This window comes from Pagrus pagrus (genome assembly GCF_965226575.1).
Source record: "Pagrus pagrus genome assembly, chromosome: 23".
In the NCBI taxonomy this organism is placed as follows: Eukaryota; Metazoa; Chordata; class Actinopteri; order Spariformes; family Sparidae; genus Pagrus; species Pagrus pagrus.
The window spans coordinates 15877138-15902647 of NC_140205.1; the positions used below are offsets into that span (position 1 = coordinate 15877138).

The 25510-nt window shown below is 42.8% G+C and overlaps 1 protein-coding gene across 2 annotated transcripts in view; it reads right to left on the bottom strand.

The window, feature by feature from the left end:
- The window catches only part of syn3 (synapsin III), a 118437-nt gene that overhangs the window by 80674 nt on the left and 12253 nt on the right, over positions 1-25510 (bottom strand). For both annotated transcript variants that reach the window (XM_084345108.1, XM_084345109.1), the window contains exons 2-4: positions 22935-23419; positions 12029-12086; positions 1332-1423 (exon numbers count right to left, since the gene is read on the bottom strand). In XM_084345108.1, coding sequence (XP_084201234.1) covers positions 1332-1423; positions 12029-12086; positions 22935-23359 — 575 coding nt within the window. In that variant the 5' untranslated portion in view covers positions 23360-23419. The remainder of the gene's footprint in view (positions 1-1331; positions 1424-12028; positions 12087-22934; positions 23420-25510) is intronic.

Consider the following 25510-nt stretch of genomic DNA (forward strand, 5'->3'; position numbering starts at 1 on the left):
CATATATGGAGCATGCTAATGCTAATGTTAGCATTTATTCAGAGTCACGTTTCTGTCCACCTGATCTAACTCCAGTGTTTGCTCTCCTTTAGCTCTGTTTTAGTCTCCATCAACTCCTGAGGGTAAAAATCTAGCTTCAAACGTTCCACTTTGTTCACCAGTGAGTCGCTAACTTTGTTTGTCTTTGCTTTGGTGCTGGGAAGAAAGTGTGCAGTCAGGTTTTAAAGGGTTTTTGCTGTTAACAGCTGCCTACTGAGGCTGTAAAGGATGCTGATTAGAGTGATTAGACAGAACCAAAACAGCAAAGTCTTGGCTACAAAACCAAAACAATGGGCTGAAAGAAGCTAAACGTTTATTGTTCAGCTGAGTAGAACTGCAGAGTCAGTTGATTATCACTATTTACTACCCCTTTTACAATACAATATAAAAATATAGATCATACCCACTTTTTCTTTAAGGCACTGATGGCATTCATATGTCGGCTGAGCAGCATCATGAAGTCATCTTTACCTCCAAGATCAGCTGATCATTAGTGATCGCCTTGAGTGCCGACTTCACATCAAAGAGCAGTCTATTTAAATACCCAGCTTCACTTGTCTAACTGCTGCTGCTACAGGAGCTGCTCATTGGCCAGAGGCCACCTCTGCCACTGCACGATGAATAGCTTTTTTTTGTACTTCAGATGCACCCAAATGACCCAAGTGCTCAGCAGCTAGCCAAGAATAGCATAAAAATGACTCATGTGTTTTCTGTTTATTTTTTGCTGTGATTATAGGCATGGAGCTGATGTATATGGTGCGAGTAACTGTCAGCATTGCCAGCCCACAACAGCTGTAATGAAAGGTTATATGACTCAAAGGTAATCTAATTTCTACACAGTGATTAGAAATACATGTGCAGAGACTAGCTTAACTAGTTTCCAACAAGCCCCGCGAGCTGGAAATACAACCGATGGCCTGACAGGAATTATCAGTATTGTCCGAGCGCTGACACATCAAACTCCTGCACAACATGCATTATGCAACAAGGAATAACATTATGGTGACAAGATGAAACCTTTTGAATCCATCTTTTTATAACAATGTCACACAAATTTCCCACCAAGGTTGAAATAGGGTAAGAAGTGTCTTTGTTTTGTCTTCCCATGGCATAATCACATTACAGCCTTGATTTCTCTGAGTGCAAGCAATGTTATATATACACAGTCATGCTCAGTGCCACTGAGAGCAAAGAACAGGAGTCTTTGTGCAGGCTCACTGAGGCAGATTACAGATTGCGTGGGCAAATGCGTCAAAGGACTCGAGCTCCTTTTCTCTCCTCGAGCGTCTTACCTGACCACTTTGGTGCCACCTTTGTTGACCTGCATGTCCACCATACACCCCGAGTTCACGTAGGAAGCCAGGTTGATCTCCGTGAACTCCGCCTGCAAAAAACACACCCTGTCGTTAGATGGTACGTTCCACAACAACATACAGAATAAGGTCAAGTTTGTCCTCGGTAATTGACTCCCTGACTCAGAGCTCGGATGAACAAAAGGTCTTTCTGACATTAATATATTCATTTTGGAAAGTGAAAGTAAAAATGTTCTCTTGTTTTCAGGCCTTGGACTCATGAAAGTCATGTGATTGAGCTGCAGATGCAGGCTTCAGCTCTTTCATTTGACATCTTTCCTATAAAAATGGAAAAAAAACAAAGACAAGAAAAGTATCTCTGACTACCAAGACAAGACAGACAAAAGATTTTTTCAGCTTGACTTCATTTTACATTTCTGCGTTGGCACAGCAGAAAGAAAAAGACAAGAGTCATAGAGACAGACAGAGTTGGTGAGAGAAGCCAAATTGAGTTATCCCCAGTCTGTGGCCTCCAGGACAGTGAGAGTCTTGTGAAAGGCTGTAGCCCGGCTACCTAATGACTCAGTCAAACTCCCAAAAATACTCAAAAGGAGGGGCAAAAAAGCTGACTTCTGGGAATGGACTTTCTAGAAGGACAAGAACCAGAGGGACAATTCAATTTTCCTGCTAATGACTGCCACCACAGTCGAGATATCTATTGATGTGCTCCTGACCCGAACTGTTCTCCTGTCACATTAAAGATGACAAAAGGCTTCTTATTGAAAGTTTTCAGTGTGAGAAATAAGTGTATTTAAATTCAACTCATTCTGAATTCAGGTCAACCGGCAGCTGTTCAGCGTACAGTTACTTTAGCTCAAAGGGTGGAGCTGCGGAGGACATCCTGATGGTAGTAAGGCATGGTGGTGACTTGTCAATCACAAGTAACCACGACGGAAAGCATTCCCTGCTTTATCATCTGTTCAACTCTAAATGGGACGATGATTTACAATGACTGAATATGATGCTGTTTCTAAGAGGACTTGAAACTAGCGATTGAGACCATAAACTCATTAGGACACTGTTTCAAGTAAGAAGTGGGGTCAGTTTCTCATAAGCTTACATATAATCGGACTTTTTTTTTTAAACCAGGGGAAGCTCCGGCCATATTTTATACAGTCAATGAGGTTCACTAAGATATCTATACATCTATTAACTATATGTATGTAAATTATTCTTATTTAGCTGCAACATGGCTGCAATGGCTGCAGTGTAATCCTTTGGGGCAACTCTGTCAAAGTGGTGTCCAGTAAGAGGACAACAAAATAACATTACAGACAACGATTCCTAAAGAGCTAGACCCAAACAGTAATCCTTTTTTAAAATCAGAAAGTCTCGCTCAAGGAGAAGTCTCGCTCTGACATCTTGCGAGAGGCAAGTTCTTGCAGGAGGACGACGGTGGAAGCGTGAGTCAGAGTTAGACAGAGGAGAGAAGGAACTGCCAGTAAGAATTTATTTCCTAAGTCATGGCTGAATATTTAATCGACAATCTAGATGAGGCAACAACTGTTACAACTCACCTCACGAGATTTCAAAGTCAGACTTCTCTTAGGACGAGACTTCAGAGTTGCCCCAAAGGATTACATCGCAGCTGGGTCGTGGCTGCCAGCTGAGGCGATCTACTGGACTGATTCGTGTCTCTATTGTCTTTCTCTATATAGGACATTATATATATATATATAGTTATATATAGTTGTATGTATAATAATAGTTTGAAGAATGCTTAAGAAGCTTTTATTTACTGTGGCTGTGGTGCTTAGGACACAGCACCAAAATAAAATGTAGCCTTCTACCAGACACCCTGCTTCACTCTGAACATGCTCTGCATGTTTCCTCAGAGGGGTAGTGGGGCTACAGGTTGCTGAGGGCTGAGAATGTTTTCAGTCAGTCTAACAGACTGTTGTATCACATATAACCCATGTTTCGTGACAGGGTCCAACCTCAAGGCTGCATCATCGTAAACTCCAGGTACAGAAAGCCCCGGAGGGACACTAAACAGCTGCCGGTTGACCTCAGACATGAATCGCTGCCATTTGTTAGTCTTCACATCACTTTCAAGTATGAGGAGTGACACTGATGCAGGCGACTTAATGGACTCCAAACAAAGCAGCCTGCTGACTCTCTGCGGAAAAACAAAAATTCAATTTGACATGACGTGGTCAGCTACCAAACACCGCACTACAAAGAGAACATGGCTGCATTTCATTTCTCTGAGTACTCTAAACCTGAGTCAGCAATGGACGAGATTCAATCCTTCACTCCCTCTTAACACTGCATAAAAGGAAGGCTGCGTTTAACAATGAAACGTTACTCAAAGGCAAGACAAATCAAATGAAAACGGCATCCATAGATGTGACAAACTGAAGCTGGCTCTGGCCACAGCATGGTGCCACTGAGAGCACAGAACAAACACAATCACACTGTGTGTCAACACTGCTTTTGGCTGCAGAGCCTGATATTCAGCAGACACAACACAATTTTAATCTATATAGCTTTATAACATTAGGAAGTGATTTTATTGAGATGTGTAGTTTCTTTTGGCTATATGGGAATCATTTATGCAATTCAAATATTCCTCATCAACACTTAGCATCAGATTCCTTCTCCAGAGGATATACTGCATTTTGGAGTGTAGCCTGCACATGTGTACAGCACATGGCTAATAACACACGGGAGTCAGATAATCATAGAAATCGGTTTGTGGCTGGAGGGTCGATGGATTATCTTCTGGACTGGCTACATAAATAAATAAGTAACAGCTTGATTGTGCAGGGTGTAACTCTTTGTGGCTGCTTTACATTTGTAACATTGGCACGAAGCATTTAAGACTTAAGAATTTTGAATAAGATCTCCTCTGATTGTAAATACAAATAAATGCTAATGTTGCCCCCAAGTGGACAAAAAAATTAATTGATGCAGGTGTAAAGAGTAAAAGAGTTACCACAGTCTTAAAGAGGAAATGGCAGCAATTTAGAAGTACACTGGAAACATAGCTAACACAATAAAGAGCAGCTGTTTGAATGTCAGACAGCTGATGCTGTGATAATCTCACAACAACACAAACCTGCACTAAGCTGCTCTGCTTTATGAGACAGGCAGTGCAACACGTCTTATATAGATCAGCCTTGGAAAATGGCAACGTTTATGGGGATGGAAGCAAATCCTCCGGCTGACCCGGCACTCAACCCAGCTCCTGCCAATTTGCATTGCATGTTAAGTCAATTGCTATCTACACATTCTCATACTGTGATCATCATTTGTCACTTTAAGCCTGCTTTACCAAGCTTTACATGGGCTTTCATCTGCATGAAAAGGAAATATTATCAGCAATATTCGCTCAGAGATAAATTTCCCTTTCATCCAGCGCTGTGGCCTATGTAAACTCTGTATGGGGGAGTGAGTTGGTTTTGAAAAGAATGTGCCAGCATTACGATACTGGGGGGTTTTTTTGCCAAGAGAAAAAAAAACAACACCCACCTCTTTTATTTATTGTGTTGCACTCTCAGAGGAAGAGCAGGGGGCGAGTAAATGCCGTAATCTTATTTAGGGGACAGCGAGGCGCCACTCATACTCTATGTGCCTCAAGGACATGCACTTGGCTCCCTTCCTTTTCTCAGCTCTACTCTACTGATCCCCACTTCTGAAAGAAACATCTGTGCGCTCAGCAGCAACATGCCTTGCTAGAAAAGACTACACAACTACACATCCTTCATCGCCGCTGCATCTCCCAAACAAATCCCATCCCAAACACTGGGGCCTACGTTGACTTTTGCTGCGACCAGATGAAACAAGAGAGCGGGCAACATTTTGGCAAGGGCCGAGCATTCCACGCCACCTCTGATTGGCCGGTTCTGGGTAAGAGGAGTGCTAACAACCACTGTCATTGGGCAGTAATGGATGGAGTGGCTGGTGTGGGGCACAGGCCCAGAAGCCAGGACAGGAGGCCTTTCACAGCGCCATGGTTACCATCATGGTAATACATTCAGACACTTGTCTTGAAGCAGCTCTTGCCCTGGGAAAGGAAAACAGGAAGTGATGCATGGGACAACTGCTGATTCTTCTCATCTCAAGAATAGTTTCAGCCAACCTGTGTGAGGAAACTGAATTACAGAAGACAGTACGGTTGCGATTTGGTTAAACCATGTCTCCTTACTGAGCTAGGTCTTCTGTTGTTTGCCTGTCAGCCACATTCACTCACTGCTATCTGCGACCTGACTGGTTCACTAATCTACAAAACACTTTTCTTCCTCTCCCACAGAAAACAGCTAATGGATAAGCTCCCATTTATAAATGCTGGATCACTGACCACAGGAAAAATGGTACTTAAATCCACACAATCTTGGACTTGGATTAATAATATCTCATATCTGACAAAAGGTGCAGGGGTGTAAGGCACCGGTTTAGTTTAGCCAGAGCAATTTACAGGCAAGCCTCTTTTATCCCTGCATTGCTACACGCACTCAGTCCCTGACTGCCAAGCCATGTGAACCTGCGGACAGTACAGTAAACACCACTTGACAGTAGCTCATCTGGAATCTTGGTGAGTTATTTTTAGATTCGGACTAACCCGTGTCACTGAGGTTCAGGTGGTTAAGGTGCCTTTTGTTTGGTCACGAGTCAAACTGTAAACAGGACCTTTTGTCCTTTGGCAAAAGCAACTTAGTGGGACCACTGAAGCTGTTCTTTAACTACAACCTGCGACTCTTTCTGGGCAACAAAACAAATGAAAGGATAAATGTTAGGAGGAAAAGTTAAGTGCTTACTTGTGCTGTGAATGTAAAAATTGTAGCTTGAGTTGAAGGTCAGTTTAAGTTTAAACACTTAAATCAGGGGTGCACAAACTTTATCCCTTAGAGGGCCAGAACTGGAACTTAATGGTGGGTGACGGGCCAAAAGAAAACATACTGAACCCACTTCATCCAGTTAATGAAAAGAAATTGATAAAAACTTAATGGTAAGTCAGAATCATGGATTAAATGTTGACTTTAATCTCATAATTATGACTTTTTTAATCTCAAAATCATGACTTATCATGGGGTTATTTTAAATCTATGGGATATTTTTTTCATTAGCTTGCTTGGTTATCACCTTTTTTCATCTTTAACTGGCTCAAATGGGCTTCCATACAAATGCCTATTGTATTATTTAGATGCAAAATGGTACCAGGATCCAATGTTCTCTTAATTAACCAACTCTGGACTGCAATCCCCATTTTGGGCAGCCCTGCCTTAAATAGTTTAAATTGTCAGCTGAAGTGTAAGTTGAACTGTCATTACAAGAATCACAGATAAAAGCTGAAATGTCAGCTGAACTGTAAACGGTGAAAGCACTTGTAATAACAGTTTAAGCACTGGAGACAGCTGAAGTGCGTGCACTGTTAAATGTGAAGTGACAACAGCTGAAATGTCAAATTCAGTAGCTCATCCATCAGCTGAAGAGCGAGAATCCGTTAAAATGACAATTAACATGAAGACACTTGAAATGTCAGCTGTAGAAGAAGAAGCAGCTAACATGCCAGTCAATGTCTAATCCAGTAAAGCAGTTCAAATTATTGTGTACACATATAAATTGTAGAAAACATTACAAAAGATCTCTTATTAAGATTTAATATGTTGATTATGGAAAACAGCACTTGACTATAAGGTATAGCTTTATTATTCAAATGAAATGTATTATATAATATAATTAGAGGTCGCAGGTATTACAAGCAGCCAATGAAGATAAAATGAGAAAATAGACTGTTTATGCTGATTTAAGACATAATTAACCTTCCTGAACTTTCATTTTTCTTCTTAATAAATGACTATTATATTCCTTCTACCACTGACCTCGTTCTAGTGTTTTTTTATTTCTGGTCCCGAGTGAGCCTTCTGATAAAATCAGAACACCCAGACGCAGCCTCTTATTGTGTGGTTTCCTTCGTATCTGAAAATAGATGTTTTTCTGTGACACAAAGTGCTTCTTTTATCGCTTCACCTCTTCAGTTTCAATGGGGAAGACCTTATAACAACCAAAACCTATAGAAGTGTTGTATAGATGTATTTTTTTTATAGCAAAGGACGAAATCAGGCGACGCAGTAGTAGGGCAGAGATAAACTTGCTTTTTAACACATGGAAGATCCGGGTAGTTTTTTATACCCACGAAGTCGAGGTTTTTTTGGCTTCATGCGCCACAGAGCAGCTTTTGTAGGAATGAACTGGGTGCCATCTCTAACACTGTATCCAGGTTTAAATTGCTAGACCCATGATTGGCGGTTGGGCACAGGACCTTCATTCAGGAGACTGCTGTTCGTGTCCCGTGCAAAGCCACAAGTCATCGCTTTTATTTGACGTGTCATTCACCTAACGTTTCGTTTCGTTTTGATGTTACTCAAGCTAACTTATTTAGCCACAAACCATAATCTTTTCCTAAACCTAATCAAGCAGTTTGTTAGCTTAGTTTTCCGTGCTAATGCTATAAGAGAGCAGACTGTAGTGATTTGATTTGCAGTTGGAGGGCAGACTACTTTGTTGACTGCCTCTGAATTTAAGTGACTCTTGATAAGCTCGGTTGAATCACATACTGATGCAATTGAGAGGTCTGAAGTACAGTGGACCATTCATGTGCACTACAGAGAGGCATTTGCTGCTAATCACTACCACCTTGTACAGCAGTGAAATAATCCATTGAGGCACTAAATGTTGAAATCCAAGACAGATGCTAAATGCCACAGGGCAACAGAAGGCGTGGGGGCAGCTGGGTCGGTCAGATGTCTGCAGCTAGTACCAATCCAAATCATCTGTCTTGAGCAAGTTCGACCCAGATGCCCCATGTCATGTGCAAATGCCAGCCAAAAAAGGGTACGGATAACATACAGCCAACTGCCTGTGAGCTGCCATGACTGCAGCAGAAAGGAGCGTGGACGGCGCTGAGGTCATATGCCTGCTGAGCAGATGTTGCCCCGCTCGACCCAAACCACACATGGTCCGGCCACGCTGAAGAACCTCCCCTTGTTCTTTCACAAACAACAGAGCCCTTCAAATTTAACTGCCTAATTTGTCCAATTGTGTAAATTGCAGTGTTTATGACTTCGCAGGGCTTGTGGGTAGCAAACAGGCAGTCTGTTTGGCTGCCTTCTTTTGGATGTCATCATCGCTGTGATTAACTTTGGTAGCAGCAGGTGATCATTCAATTAGACATATTCCACAATACTTCTCATGATTCCCAAAGTGCCAAACATCACAGGATCTCAGCTCACTAGTCCCTCAGCCTGGCACTGCCACCACGCTACACATACTTTAAAAGGAAAACAAAAGGCTCTGTACAATAGGCAAAACCTAATCCCCTAATCTCAGAAGATCTCTGGAACACACCACGGTTTTGAATGAACGCACATAATCTCCTGGTTCAAGTGCAGAGTGGGGAGCATATGTGTCCAGATAACAAATCAGTGGTTGAGTCAGTGGGCTGAATTATCTCTAGCCACCTACTGTGAGATAAAACTCCCAGAGGAAACATCTATTAAGAAAATAGCAGACAAGTGGGTCAAAAACTTGGGTCAACTTAAGTGTGAAATGTAACTTTTGACAGGAGAAATACCTGAGCTCTCCTCTTATGAATGAAAAGTTGAACACTCAAGCATTAAAATGCACCCTTGCTCACTTCAGATCATTTAAATTTCATTTGATTTGTTTGTTCATCTATCACAAGAAATGCTAATCAATCAGTTATAAAGGTCTTCAATCCTTCCTCTGTGTCACTGTGTGTATTCATTTTAGTGGTGAGGTAACACTGTTGTTTACATTTGGATCAGAGATTGCGCCTTTAAAGAAAAAGTTAAACATGTCATTAAATATGCTCATCGGCTTTCTCACCAAGAGGCCCAGAAGGCTGCTAGCTAATAGCTTAAGACTGAATCAGGGGAGAAAGGCCAGAATAATTAACTTCCAATGAGAACATCTGAAGATCCTTAATGACACATTGCATCTATTATACATAAACATAATGTAAAAGCCAAAAATATCGTATCATTGTCATTGTGGGCATATTAGCATGCTGACCACTGTGACTAAGTACAAGCTTGCAAAGCTGCTATCATGACTGCAGACTTATTGTTTGAACTTTAACTCAGATTATGACATTGTGGTTAAAAAAAGAAGAAGAAGAGGTTCATACTAGGGAGAAAACTGTATGATAGTAATTTTGTTTTTACCTCAGTTTTATTTTTGTGGATCTTGTGGTTTAAGTGAGTCCCAGGCTCATGATATATGAGCGCTGACCTGACTGAACTCCACATTAACTCTCCCTTTAAACCACAAGGGATTAACTGGGAGTGAAAGGGAGATTGAAGAAGTTAATATACAACTCCCAGCTCTCTTCATGTGAAGCAACAGAGAACTTTTTGTATTTGGCTCTGATGTTACGTGTCAGTGAGGCAATCTCTTTACATTTCTGGCTGTGTTTTCCTTTGGAATTAAAAAGGTTTAACTGCTGTATTAATCTGACTGTGAGGATCACTTGGCGTGTTTTTGGCACTCAGAGCAACAAGAACTACTACAGAACATGATTTTTCATTTAGCAAAAGAGCAGTGGCTTCAAGTCTGTTCTTTATTAGACACCCAGGAGCATGAAGAAACACCACTGGCAGTCTCATGAGCATCTGTTTAGTGGATAAAAAGAGTTACCCGGTGGACACACAGGACCTCAGGCGCCTGCCAAATGTAACTTCAAAGCGGGTCATGTAAATGAGAGGGAATGATCCACAACAATGGGATCAGAAATGTGCTGTGGGGCAGCGTCTGGGGAAGGTACAGGTGGCGGGGCAGCCTTAATGACAGATATTACATCGAGAATCCAAGCCGGGAGTGGCTTTCTCTTTCTTTTTCATGAAGTTTGGCATCATGCCTCCCCACTGCAGCATCACATGCTGCGGTGAGTCCGTGCTGGAGTCTGAAGATGGTACCTTATATGGCAGAAAGTAAGCCAGAGAGGAGTTCCATTAGTTTGGGGCTTGTGAGCACGGATTCACAGAGCTGTAACAGCATGAATACGAAAGATGGCAGCAAACATATACGTTGTTAGGTCACTGCCATCCAGATAAGATAAAAATTAGCATATATAATCATTTTTTGTTCAAAAAAGTACCAAAACAGCCTTGAGGGGAAGATATTCACTACAGTGGGTAAAGTTTGTTTCAGTGTTTCTGCAGACCACCGGAAAAAAAAAATGGAGAAAGTGCAGTTGGTCTCTCTGCTTTTATTGTCGTCCCCTAAAAGGGTTCATCTCAGCGTGTCGCTAACTTTTCGCACAGAGATTGGGTTTCCATCGTCCTAAGGCTCTCAGCGAGGTGCACTAACAGCCTATGAAGAGTCTGGCTGCTGAAGGCAATTAGCGACTGACTTGTTATCGTCAACGCGGAGGGCTTCTGGGAAAGAGTGGAGGGTCCAACAAGATCTAAGTAGGTCAGCTGGAGCTGTAGCTGAGCTTTGGTCGTGTGGTCCCCTTTACTATACACTTAAGGGGCCTAATTAACGGCGCCACATTTTTATTGGGGTTCAATATCTGTAACGCCACAACATTTTTTTTTTTTTTCTTTTCTAAATCCATGTGAATATACACTCCATAGAAAAATCTGGACTCATGTTCCAGCCCCACCCCGCCCCAGAAAGAGGATGTGACCACAACAGTAGAGCGTTGAGCAAACAGGCTATAAAGTCACCGGTCCAGCTTTTTGTGGTCGCTTTTTCCTTCCCTCATAAAAACTCACCACTCCATTTCAAAGACAGCTCCGGTCTCAACAATGGGTTGCAGATGTATCGCTGAAGTTATTTGAGGTAAATTAGATGTTATCTGCACACTGTAAATACTGTATGTCTAGACTTATACGCATATTTTTGTGCATATGTTATGTAATGTTAGCACAAATGCGTTAAAATTAGGTGGTTTTATGAGATTAGTTCAACATTTGGTAATATCTGCTTCTTTGGCATCTTCATAAGAGTTAAATGAGAACATTGAAACATATCCATCTGGAGCTGGAGCAGGAAAGTGATTAGCTTTGACCAGTTTGTCATAAAGACTGAAAACAAGGGGAGATAGCTAGCAAGAAATAATTACAGCTCTTGACTTTAATTAGTGAACTTTAGTGATGCTAGTAGGCACGTTATTAAACCCTGGGTTCGGCTAGCTAGCTGTTTCCCCCTGCTTCCAGTCTTAATGCTAAGCTAAGCTAATCGCCTCCTGACTATGACCAACATACTTAGACAACAGGCATGAGTGGTATCAATCTGCTCATCTAAATCTTGGCAAGAAAGTCAATGAGCATATTTTTCGAAATTGATATTCATAACACTGTACTAGAATAGTTTAACTACTTTTTTAAAAAATGTGCAAAGTGGCATGGTATAGAGCGATAATGCACTCTGAGTTGTACCAATATAGAAAATAATGCACTCAATGAATGAAACAGCTGTTATTGTTTATATTGATACACCTTGTTGTACCTTGAGGTTCATTTCAGCCAAATCATTGACAGTTAGCCTGCGAATTTGCTACAAACATCCACACTATCATTTATTTACATTTTAATGTAATGAATCTAGTTTTCAAATTTCATATTACGATATTTAAGAAGGCAGAAGTGATGTTGAATCCACCATACCTGCTCCACCCGGATCTCATACTCTCCGTTCAGCTTCTTCCCTCGAAAATACTTGGCCCTGCAAAGAAACACAAGACAAGCTGTCAAGGACTCGACAAGAAGTTTGCTTTTTATATACAGTTAGAGCTTTTTATGTAATTAATAATCTCCAGATATGACATCTCTGCCATGGAGCCCAATCAAATTGTATAAGTTACTGTACTGCAGGGATTGATTCTGTCTTTATTTTATGTGTACTTCAACATCTCTGCTGCACCAACAGTACCGGCTCCCAACAGTCAAAACAACCTTAAAATATCCTTTGTTTATTTGATCAAAGGAGAGCTGAAATTTCAACAGACCTTCCAAAATACCTTGTGAGCGGGCAAAATAATGACTCATATTTTCCATAATTACAGAATCTGACCTTGCGGGGCTTCAAGTAAACAGAATCTCTTGGCAAAGAGTAACTAGTGAAATACAGTGCGTTTAATAAAGAGAGCACACTGATGGAAGGGTAATCCCTGTCTGTGTGTGTGTGTGTGGCAGCAGTTTGTGGTCAAGGTGAAGCTAAATGTCGGTGGCTACATTATTGATGTTAACAGTGGGACATATTAAGTTGAGGCAGCCCAGTGATTAGAATTGTGTTGTACATTTCTGCAAGCCACGGAGCAAAAATTGAATGTTTCCTGCGTATCATATCAACTTGATTATGAGGAAACATTGGGACATTTTCCAGCCGTGTACATGGCAACAAAACTGCATATTTTTGATGAGACATCGGGGACAATTTACAGCCGAAAAATGCCAAAAAATATTTCTTCCTCGCCCTAGCCAAGTGATTATTGTGAGTAAACCTAACCAGAACATAAGCACAGTGTAAAATTAGAAATTAAACATAGAAAGATGTTAAGTTTCAACATGACTGTGGTCAGAACAAACATACAATACATTGTTCACAGTCACTCTGGTGAATGAGTTGTTGGAGTTGGTTTCTGAGTCATCCAGCACTGATGCACATGTTTTCTTGCCATTGGAAGCTGTGAAGATTTATCTCCCTAACCATCAGACCTGCAGTGTTTTGACTGATGGAGAGATGTGTGGAATCAATGTGCTATTTAAAGCCGGAGTGTGTATACAGAAAACCACGGTGGAAAGTAGACATGGTTTTTGTTTACATTTGGTTCATTACAACCATGTTGCATAGTTGTACACACTTGTAACTTCATCTAGGCGTGATCCTCTGTTATGCACACTTCTTCTTCTTCTCTGATGTTTGAACAGCTAAATAGATACTCTAGCAATTCAGCTTTGCACTTCCATAAGGTCAAGGTGCTTGCAAGAGACATACATATCTGTCAAAGAACAGTCAAACTGTCTGGAGATATCCAGACTTTAATTCTTTGTGAGGCAACTGCCAAATGCATTGGATCCTACATTTCCCACGATACATCTCATTAGCGTCCTTTGCCTTCCGATGTATTCCGGTTTGCAGTACAGTCTTCAAGCCCAAGCACAGATGACTGAACCTCCATCCAGAGAGGATGTTACACGGCTGTTTTTACATCCAAGTGCTCTCCAACATAACTGAAACTGACCTTTATTTGTTGGATCTACCTTAATATGAACATGTCTAGTTTGCTATTGCAACAAGTACAAACAGTGTGTACTTGTGTCCTGACTTTACATACAACATACAATGGACAGGTGCACAGTGGGTTATGGGATGCTGAATGTCCCCCCTCCCAAAAAACATATAGTTCAAAAGTTATTTGAGCAACCCACTAAACTGCACCGTCCTTTTCAGCCCATTATGACACATTCAGCCCACAATTGCAGCCTTTGCAGGATCCAGGCCAAACTGAATTGCTTTACAGCAGGGGTCCCAACTTTTGTTGCGCAACACACCATTTTGTGTTGACAAAAGAATCACTCAATCTTTTCCAAACTCTCAAAGCTTTTGCTTTTTTCCTCATGTCAGCCAGTTGCAACAGTGATAAGAACACAGAACATGCAGATCGAGTATCTAAGTGGGTGATGAAGACTTGTGAAATCAGACAAAATGGCTGTCCTGTTGTTGCGAGAGTGATTGAGAAAGATGACCTCACGCCGGATGGTTTGCCACATAGAGCCTTCTGGGAAGTCGTCCTTGGGAGGTGGAGCATTTTTAGAAGTATTAAGCAGGTGATTGGACAAACCATCTATCACCGTCTACAATGGGCTAACTTTAACCAACAATAGCAGAGTGCTACCACCGGCGGAGGCAGCTGGTCACCAGAACTCTTGCCGAGGGCGAGAAAAGCCTTCCACTTCCAGGCTGCTGATTGGTTTAACCACTGTGTTTGACTTGCTTGGAGCCTGGCAACATGAATTCGCCAGACCACATGCTCATGTGATTTTGCAAATCCAGCTGCCTCGCAAAGTGATTACAGTCATTACTGCACAAATCGTTTAAGTTATGAAATCAGGATTCAGCTTTTTTGCCGAACAGGATTGTTTTCTTGTGGCCAGGTAGCGGTCCACGGCAAAAATCTAGTTTTGCCGTGTAGTTAGCAAAGTTCTAACAGTGCAAACTGAGCTGAAACTTTCAGAGTTTTCACTGATTTGAGCCTAACCACGCAGCAGTGTCCCTGGGAAACGCTGTCTTTATTTGAAGAAACACGACAACTAAACAAACCTACTCTCTCTTATTTGCTCAATGTATTCATTTGACAGTGACTACGTAGAAAAGCAGAGCCCTGTCAGCTTGAGGATTTTCTGATCCTCTCACGCACTTTTTCATCCATTCTGTTATTTAAAGCCATGCTGTGTCCCAGTGCTCTTTGGGTCTCGCCGTTGAACTCTCACCCCTCGCAGGCGTGGGACAGCTAACAATCTGTCGAGGGCCTCAGGCTGGAGCTGTGTGTAGCGGAGGATCTAGGCTACATGCTAGAGGCCTTCGGTTACTGGGACAGGCTGTTAGGGATTTAGAGTGCCTCTCGACCTACTCACACCAAAACACATTTCCCCATTGCTGTGTTTTCTCTCAGAGCCTCTCACCAACAAAGCCTCCTCCACTTATCTTCTCCATGTCCGCCTCTTGTTTTTCATCTCCCTACATCTGTCCTTTTAGGTCCGTTCATTAGCGTTCATTACGGCCACTGAGACTGAGTGGGATCTTGTTCTTAACGTCTCCCAGCTGTTGGACTTTAAAGTTTCGGGTCCCTAGCTGTCTCATTCTCTGTAATTTTGGAAGCCGTGAATCTTCAGCATGACTGACCTACATACTAGACAGGCAGTGCCCCCTGTCACCCTGGACCACCACCATCACAGAGCATGAGCGAGGACCTCAAGGCTCAGCGTCTAAAAATGACTGGTATGTGTTTCAAGGTATTGCAAAACATGTCGTCACTCCGAGTGATCAGTTTAATTTACTGGGCTCTTTGGCTTGAACGGCCGCCTTATACACGTTCAAACGTAAACACTCAGCCAGGCAAAGAGGTCTGGGCTTTCCTTCTCCCAGTCGTGCACACGCCCACTATATAAACACCACGGAGCTGAATTCCTTTTTTTACCATGAGAATATGTTCCTTCTTTTGTGTACCACTAATAGGAAGCGTATGAGTCATGTATATGGATAAAACCGATCGGCCCTCCAGGCTGTTTGTACAGTTATCCCCGCTTCTATTTGTACTCACTCTGCTAAACTTGATGTTGAGCTAATACTGCTGTGTTTACAGGGGAGATTTTCTATGCCGGACACATATTTTTGCATGAAGATCAAATTCCCCATGTGTTGGTTCAGCTCATGTTTTCTCCTGTGAAGGACGCAAGGTTCCCAGTGATAGGAAACAGATAAAGTTCATTGTAATATGACTAGAAGTGTAGTTATTGTCTGTCAGGATCACTGAGCATCAATATTATTTGTGGCGACCTGACAAATTTAAGTCCTTTGCTCTGTTTTATGGTCTACCAACTCCAAAGGAAAATATTTGTCTCTTTAGCTGCTAAATCAACTGGTATGAGCGAAAGCCAACCACAAACTGTGTCTGTCTAGTGTCTGGTTCTGAGCAGGTAGTGTGCAGTGGGTTTACCAGGGATCATAACCACAATTCTGTGGTTCAGTTCCAGCCAGGGACCTGTGTTGCATCTCATCCCCCCACCTCCTTCCCAGCTTCATGTCTGCGTCTTCACTAACAAACCGTCCAATGGAGCGTAAATGGCAAAAATGACCAAACAAAACAAACAACAAAAAAAAAGAAGCACTGAGGCTTAACCAAAATCATACAGTCCTGGGCCAGACACCAAAACACTGAGCTGAAACACACTCAAACGCTCTGTAGAGACAGTAGAGTCGAGTGATAACTCTCTGAGAGTTTATCACTATGAGCGATCCTTGGACATAAATGTTGTGTGATTTGTTGCTAACAAAAAAATATTAAGCACGAACATCTGCACACATCAAGGGCTCAGTATGCTTGACAAGAACTAAGCGTGCAATGTGAATAAATGGCCCTCCAGCAAAAATCTTTCCCTTAAAAAATGTTTTAGCTCAAGTGACAGAGCCTCCGGTCGAAGGAAATCATGACGGGAACAAAGGAGGAAGTCAGGTGACGTTATTACAGACTGACAGTCAACATTTTCTTTAAGCATGACCATGATTGTTGCGTAGCTTAACGTTGGTTACTACCACAATGTTCCCCTTCACCTCCAGACACACAGCCAATTGCTGCTTCTACTCCAGATCAGGGTCTTCACACTACACGATTTGCCATTTTTGTTCATACTGAGGCCTTTATACCCACCTGGTCAGTTGAAAAGTTCCAGCTTGTAACAATGTGTATGGATAAAGGTGCTTGACTTTCTATGCTCTCAGTGATAGGTTATCGTTCTTACTAGAATATCATATAGTCAATTAGGGAACCTAACCTTTAACTGCTGGAACAATGCACCATCTGCATTCTCCTTTCAGGTCAACATTGCAGCAGTGCAACGAGTTGAAAACGCAAACATTCAATTACAGGCACGCTATGAAGATGCACCACTCCTCTCAGTCTCATCAAGATCTGAGCAGAAATGTCTGGGAGGTCAGACTAGAGATAACGGGGCTAGGTTGCTTTAACTTTTAAGCACTTTCTAAAATAGTTCTGCTACTTTGCAATGAACTTTGTTGTTCGTGAGGTGCAGCATTGATTGACAAAAGCCCCCAAGAACATGTTCTGCTTCTTTTCACTCTGGAGATGTTCAGCAGAGTGTGGGCTCCCTGCTTTCTCTTCAGACAAATGATGAAATTAAAAACCCTTGTCATACCGCTCCGAGCGAAAAAGAGGATCTCATAGTACTCTGCTACGTACATGAAGAAGTAAACACTTTGCCAGAGCGGGGCTGAATTGAGCAATCAGATGCTCATATCATTCAGAACACAGTGCAAACAGACCGACAGCTTCTTGGCAAAACGTCTCACATGTCAGCCTGAGAGGGAGAGAGGGAGAGAGGGAGAGGGGCACGGAGAAAGAAAAGGAGGGATTGTCGGTGGTGGCGGTGATGCTCTCGGAGACTTTGCCTCGGTGCTGTGTACTGCTATTGTGCATCAGTCATTGCTGGAGGCCAAGCCTGTCAGGACAGAGCAGCGTTTCCTCAGAGACCTCAGCCTCTCCGCTGGAATGCCCAAGAGGAAATTCAACCCCGAGGCAGGGAGCGACGGATGGACGGACACCCCCTCGCCTTCCACTGTGGTACCTTCAAGTCAGGACAGTTGAGAAAGACCGCGCTATCTGACGAGTGACCTGTCCTGCATCACAGCGCCGAGACTAATTTTGTTTTCTGAGGCACTGTGCATTTTTTGGAAAAAGCCATATTTTATTCATACAGTACAATTCATCTTTGGCCAACAACAACAAACAAACCTGCAGACTGACAATCATAGTAGATCTCAGAAGCAGTTCATTAATCCGCCTGTCTGTCTCAGTTGTTCCTCCAGATAAAACAGTTTTGTTGGCCCCAGTTAAACCAGTGACCACGGCTGGGATAAGATCAGTGCTGATTTGTGGAAATGCATGAAAATCAAAACGCATGTATTAAGAGGGAGACTGCTGGAAGACTCGAGGAACGCCGCATGGTGCCTCGAAAAATAAAAACAAGATTGCATCTGGAATCACTGCGGGGCCGTCGAGTAAATTAGAAATCTGGCCGGCGTGGATGAAGCGTTTTATCTCGACAGCACAGAGATTTCGACAGCGAAGCAAAGCACACAGTATTCCTGTTTCCTCATCGTCTATGAATCAACAACAGGGCGCTAAAAGCAGGTTTCTCATTGTCCTTAAAGCAAACAGTGTGATAGAAAAAGCCAACACTTTGACACTGACACGTTGCCGAAGCAGCGGCCGAATATTTGGTCGTTTTTACGAGGTGTGCTTGTCTCGGGGGGTCGAGCTTTAACTGTCGAGATGCTGCTTCGTGCTCGACCTGACACTTTTGAAGCGGCCTCCGACATGTCTACTGTAAGACTCTAACGAAAAGCCAGAGAGAGGTCTTGTGATTTAGAGTCGCTTTTTGAAATGACCTTGAGGCAGAAATGAAGAGTTTTGACTTCAGAGCTGTTGCTCTCTTAAACATAAGCAGCACACACACAGTCACAGCTAATATTTATCAGTGATATTTTGTGATATAAACCAGCACAGAGAGGAGCAGATCTGGGGAAAAGGCAGAACAAAGTCTTATCTCCTACAGACTGAGAGGCTTCTTTCATGTTGCTGTAAGGAGACATCTACTATAAGTGTTCTTCTGTTTATTCAAACCAAACTTACTCCCTGTGTGGCAGTACAGAGACAGCAGGTTTCCTCTAATGTGTATCTTGTACGTGACGTAGTATGTTCTAGAGAGCGTCTGCTTCATCGACGAGGGTCTCAGCCTGTCACAGTCAGCTGTAATGATTGCTGCATGCTCATCTCGCTGCACAGACATCTGTCAGTGGAAAGAAAACTCAATAATTTGATGATTTTCGGATAAGGTCTGGACTTAAAAGGAGCAGATTGTGTTATTTATAACAAGATTAATGGATATCTATAAGTGATTGTGATTAAAAAATGTGTCTACAAGTATGTGTATCGTGTCAGCGTGCTCAGATCTGACTGGATTATGACTCAGAGAAAGTTAAAGTACCTTAACTGCATTAGCTGAGCCACTGATGCTGCTACAGCTGTTGATCATGTTGGTGTGTGAGTCAAACTACAATAACTAACTTCACATTGCCTCTTTCAGCTCATGTCTCACATCTCTACCTACGCACCCCCCTCAACTCTCCAGGGGGGCCTCATTACCATTATTGATTGGAGATCAGTGTCGATGTCAATGCTAATTGTTACTTTCAAGCTGCTGTATTACTTGCAACCTACAGAAAACCTGCAGGATGACTGAAGTCAAACAGTCCAGGTTGTGTCAGAGGTAAGTTAAACCAAAGTGATGAGACAGAAAATGACTGGTGAGGGCAGCTTTCTATGGCAGAAGACCAAAGAACTCAGCCTGAGTTTACTCTTAAGGTTGAGTTGGTCTCCTTCAGCGTGAAGATTTACAGTGACTGTGGACAAACAGCATCACTCTGTATGAGCTGGGACACCCTGCCCTGTCACAGTCCATCCTATAAATGTGTCGTAATGCAGCTAAACGTGCTTTTATGTAGGAATCATCTCAGCGTGATATTGAGTGTTCTGCGTTGCCTGAGAAGAGCTGCCGTTGTTTACAGAACATCTGCGAGTGTTGATTGCTCCAACAGCAGAGGCAGAGTGTTTGATATGAACCTCAGAGGCTGTCACACATCGCCCTCTGCTGGCCAAAGCCCTTCACTTCCACACAGACACATCAGAGCAGGAGGAGAACTGATGAGTTTCACTGCGGAGCTGGAGGAAGTTAAATCACAGCGCCCCACGGTGGCCAGAGAAGTAACAGGCTGAGTTACATATCAAATGAATTTACATTTTTCTTGTATAGATGCTAACAATGTAGCTCTCTTAGAGGGGCAGCTTTACTGACCGAGTATGTATACAGATATATTACAGTGCTGCCAATGTACTGCAGATAAACAGCTAAGAACAAGGACAACAAAGCTGAACAAATGGAGGAAAAGAATAGACATGAAAAAGTGGGTGTATATAAAATGTATTCAGTAGAAAAGCGCCTATAACAGGCAACGTGAACAAAACCTCTATATTCATGTCAAGTTTTCTGTAAGTTGTAAACAAGTAGTGCAAAGAAATAAATATTTAATGACTATAAACAGAGTGGGTAGGTGGGTGTTTTCTGCATGTGTTCTCTGGAATCCTGCCTTAGATGAAAAACAGAAGTTTATGTCTCTGAGGACAGGAAGGCACAGTGAAGTAAAATCTACGAAGTGCATGCTGGGATGTCTCACATCTACAACTGTGCAAAAAACAGATTAATATAAAATGAAGATATTCTTAATGAAAATAGCTACATATGGTGCAAAAAGAATCCTAGATACTACAGGATGATTAGAATATAAAGTACATTAAAGGTTTGGAAACCACAAACTTTAGCCTTTGAGATGACCATAAAATAATAATTTATAATTAAGTAACTGAGCTTGTTTATCTCCTGCTGTTCTCTCAAGAGTGAGCATGATCCCTCAGAGAGTCGGACTGAGCCTGGACCCCTCAGTGGGTGGATGATCCTCTGATGACTCATTTCAGAGACACCAGGGTGTGAAGAGGAACGGGCCCTTTTGGGATTTCAGCCAGCCGGATTAAAGAAAAAGAGGTCGCCCGCCTTCTCAGCATATTGAGCTCAATCCTGGTGCTTTTGACGGGGCTGTCAGCGGGGCGCTTTAATTTAGTGATCATTTTTAGACCCCGCCGTGATTTCCCCGCCGAGCCTCAGATACAGGCTCTGGCACGTAATGATCCCTGCTAATTGTGTAGATAAATTCAAAGGGCTGAAAATAGCTAATAACGGCTTCACTGAGGTTGATTTACGAGCAGATTTCAGGCAGCAGAATAACAGTCTATGAAATGGAAGAGTGTCCTATTGATTCAGTCAGACAAACATGATAAACTGGCTGCTGCATGTCTTGACTGCAGCTCTGGAAATCGATTCCTCCACGGCTTGCAGCAGAAGACAGCTGATATCAGCCGCTGACATGCATGTGTGTGCCGTCGCTGAAAGATGAACCCATCTCTCCTCATTAAAGGTAATTTGCTTGTCTGTCATCTCCGGAGCAAAGGACCTTCCTCTTGTTACCATGACTATTTTTATTCCCACACAGAAAGACATGGTATAATTCTGCATGAGCCAAGGACGTAAGAGTCTACCAGAAACAATAACACGTCTCATTCCTTTCAAAACTGAAGCAGAGGAATGTTTTTGCTTTAAGCTAAAAGCTAAGGTTAGCGAAGAACATAGAGGGAACTTTTTGCACCTTAGCCACAATTTTTCTTATAATGTCAAGAGATTTTGATTGTAAATCAGCTTACTGACACTGATTATTTACCTCCAGAGCAGCACATTAAAGCAAGACACTTTGAGAAATACACCGACGTGCTTTCTTGGAGAGAGTTACACGAGAAGATGGATACCACGAGTATGAGGCTGGAGCAGGGAGGTGGTTAGCTAAACTAAGCAGGAAGACTGAAAACAAGGCTAACAGCTAGCCTGGCTCCATCGAAAGTTAAAGAATACATTAAAAGAAAGTAAAAACAACTATTTGAGGTTGAGGTCAACAAGCTCTCTTAGCTTTTTCACTCTAATAAATACATAAATAAACAACTCTGTTAGACGCCACCATCATATACAGTATACACAAGCAAAATAGCCATCAGAAATGTAACTCGGCCTTTTCCGGCGCAACAGTTTCTGCTGTTCATGTGTGCTTTGTGCTCATTGGCTCAGGGGCTGTGTGCTTAGTGCTACTGTGTTAGCGAGCCGCTGAACAACACAGTCAGAGGCTGTGTGCTGGGAGCACTGTCATCGCTTACCATACCCAACAACCTCTTGTCTCACTCACTCACAAAATCACCTCACATGATCACAAGGAACGTATCAACGAGCATAGCGATGTGGCAATACGGCAAACTGCAGTTTTGGCCCCGGAGGTTGCTGCTTGGCTGTAAACTACACGACGAACAAACCTGTCACTTCTAACACTTGTGTTTAGGTGAATGCAGCATCTCATCAAGAAAATTCAAGCACCTAACTCCCCCCAAAAAACACATTTTACATTTCTGTTCGTGTCTGGCTTAAATGAAGAATGTGTTACCCAGTGATCTTTCAAAGTGTTAACAAGCTTTTTCTTTCAACTGTTTACCCCTTTCCTTCCATATCTTTATATTAAGCTAACAGCCGCCTGTCTCAAGCTCCCCATACATGAGAGTGGTATCAATCTCCTGATCAAACTCTCAGCATGTAAATCACCTGATTTCCCTCACAAACTGCTCATTTTATGACTTGAAATAAAAAAATCAACACGTTGACGACTCCTGCATGCAATTAAGATTCCACACAGGTTGAGCTAAAGACAGCCCAGGGACACAGCATGTTAAGAAGTGTTCACTTACGCAGTTTAAACATGCTTTCCTTTTGAAAACAAAGGTCGAGCTGTCGTCTTTAATCCTCCAGATACTACTCCGCTTCATGTAGCAGAACTGAAGCGTTGTTACTTCCAGTCAGTAAAGAAAGCAACTGAGCTAAGATGCTCATTGGTTTTCGTGATTCACTGTAGATTTGTCAAGGGAGCTAAACTCTAAATGAACTGGAATAATTTTGGCACTGAGACACTGGAAAACAAATAACTCACGGTTCATTTGATGATCTGCTCAACTCGGAACTTTTTTGAGACAAATCAGAGTCATTTTAATGCTCAAAAGTAAAACTGGAATTTGAATGACGAGAGGAAACATGCAGCAAAACGTGAAGATACAGGTTTGAAACTTCCACTCACCAGTCTGTGTGCTGATCATCGATGACCAGCAGGATCTTGGGCTTGCGTATGACAGGTTTAGGTGGCTGACTGCTTCCTGTTGAGGCTCCTTCAGCAGCTGCTGCAGCCGCTTTGGCGTGTGCAGCGGCAGCGACGTTCTGGGCCATCTGAGCGCTCTTCACCACACTGGAGAAGGAGCTGAGGAAGCTCCCTGCGCCTGAGGTCGGGCCTGAAGTTGGGGCAGGAGTCGGGCCAGAGGCTGGGCCCGGGCCTGAGCCCAGGGTCTGAATCGGGATGCTCGGGGGCTGCCGCCTCTCTGTGGCCGGGGAGGCAGGAGAGGAGGTGGATGAACCTGGAGGGGTCGGCCTCTGCAGATCCATCATGTAGCCGTTGGGGAGGTTGGCCACGAAGCTGCTGTCTGACAGGCGCCGGCGGAGGTAGTTCATGGTGATGGGCTGGTGGGTCAGTCAGGCCAGAGGAGGTGAGGGGGACAGATGCCTGAAATCCTGAAAAGGAGACAGAGGAAGGGAGAAAAGACCTGTTCACAACCAGATCGGCAATGCACTTCCTATCTAAATACTTATGCTTCCACTCCACGACATTTTGGAGAAAACTTTAGTTACTAGTTACTTTTTGATTGCTTGCAGCATCAGAGCAAAGCGGCACAATTTTAATTAATTTATTTTACCAGTAATTGGATTTTTAAAGAAACACTGATAACAAGGCAAAGGCTGAATAACAAATCTCATTGGCCAGTCAGAAAATCACTGGGTTGTTTAATATACATGGGCGGCCATTGATATACCTGGGCAGCCCACCCGAGTAAAACTATGTGTGGGAAACACTGCCTATGAAGCGTTTTAGCATCTTTCAGCTCGTTGTTGTGATTTTCAGCCCCATGACTTTTGGTTCACTCTCACAGCTATTATCAACCTTGTTTGCAGTCGCACCACACAGCTGTTTCCAGCTCCAGTTTTTCTGTCGCTTTAGTGACCCAAAATTGAATTTATGCACGGATCTCTCAATGTTCTGTTTCGACGGATTCTCAAGTGAGTGAAATAATATTAGCATTACATTAGCACCCACAGTAATCCATTCTGAGCGTTCAGTGAGCTACAGTATTTTGCAGGATCAGACATACATTTTCAATAGATGAAAATTGTTAAACATGAAGTTTTCCTGCTTTCTGATCTTCACACTAATCAGCAAACATCAGATCTGAGGTAGAGAGTCCAACCTTGAAAATCCAAAACCCTCAAGCCCAACAAAAGCTGCTATGCTGTTATATCGACAGCTTGTACTAAGGTGCTACAGCGAGGGTATGAATCTGCTAAACCTGATTTGCATAAGATTAAGTTACCCGTGCAGTTTGGGACAGAAACCGCTGGCAAATAATTCAGTGACACAGCAGTGATGATGCAAAGTTGGGAGCAGTGATTCACTGCTCATTTCTTTGTGAAGCAGATCGAGCTCGCCGGGAGAAAGGAAACGGTTATATAACACATGGAACCCAGCGTGGCAGAGAAAAGACATTCAAACAGATTAGCTATCAAGCTGCAACGAAGCAAGCATCCTAGCAGAGGGGGGAAGAAACCCTTAAACCTGATTAAAATTAGGCCGCTCTCATAGTAAATGGAGCTCGGATGAGATGAAAGTGCATTTGTTATTGAGGCGTCACGTCTCAGGCGGATGGGCCCGTTGTTTGCAGCGGTGTTCTCGTAGTTAAAGGGGGAAGGAGGGTCTAACAAGCCCCGCAGCAGGAGGAAAAGGATGTAGGGCAAATGTTTCATCTTGACAAGCTAATGTAGTCAAACAATCACCATCAGGAAGTCTTTACGGAGAGTGAAAGTTGTAGCTTCTGTCTGAGCATCTGTAGCCAAGGAAGTCAGATCTGTGAGCCTGACCTCGTAAAGTAGTATTATCGTTAGTGGCAGCACTGATCATAACTGTTGTAGCAGTAGTGTCATAACGTTTCTTTTTCCAATGCAGTAATGCGATAGCCACAGGGCAAACTCTCTGTTCTCTTGCCTCCCTTGAGAGACCGCATAGAAAACATCAGTGAGGGTAGACAAAATATTAGAAACACCTCTCAGTATAACGTAATACAGCTCAACTGCACCAAAAAGCCAACAGCTGGCGAGTGAATGGATTTTCACCTTACAGTATAAAGTTGCCTATTTACGCGAGGCAACATTAGCTTCATTTGCACTTGTGCTTTTGGCAAATTTAAGTCCAATATTAACTCTTCATTGACCTCTCTCTTGGTTTCCACCAACTCCTGAAGAACATATCTGCCTGCCAAATGCTCAACGTTGTTCACCAGCTAATCGCTAACGTTGCCTGTCTGCTGTTTGCTCGCAGGTAGCGTACGATAAACTCATCAGAGCTCTGTCTTTCTGTCTGCCGCAGCTGTAAACGAGGTTCATGAGAGGAGTCGGAGAGTAAAGTTGCAAGCAACAAAACCAAAACAATGAGCTGAAAGATGCTAAAACGCTCCGCAGCGTGGTGATAATTCTCAGAGGGTTTGTAACTATGACTTACCCTTCTACTGTTGCATGAAGTTAATTAACTAATGCTACACGGCTGCAACTAACGAT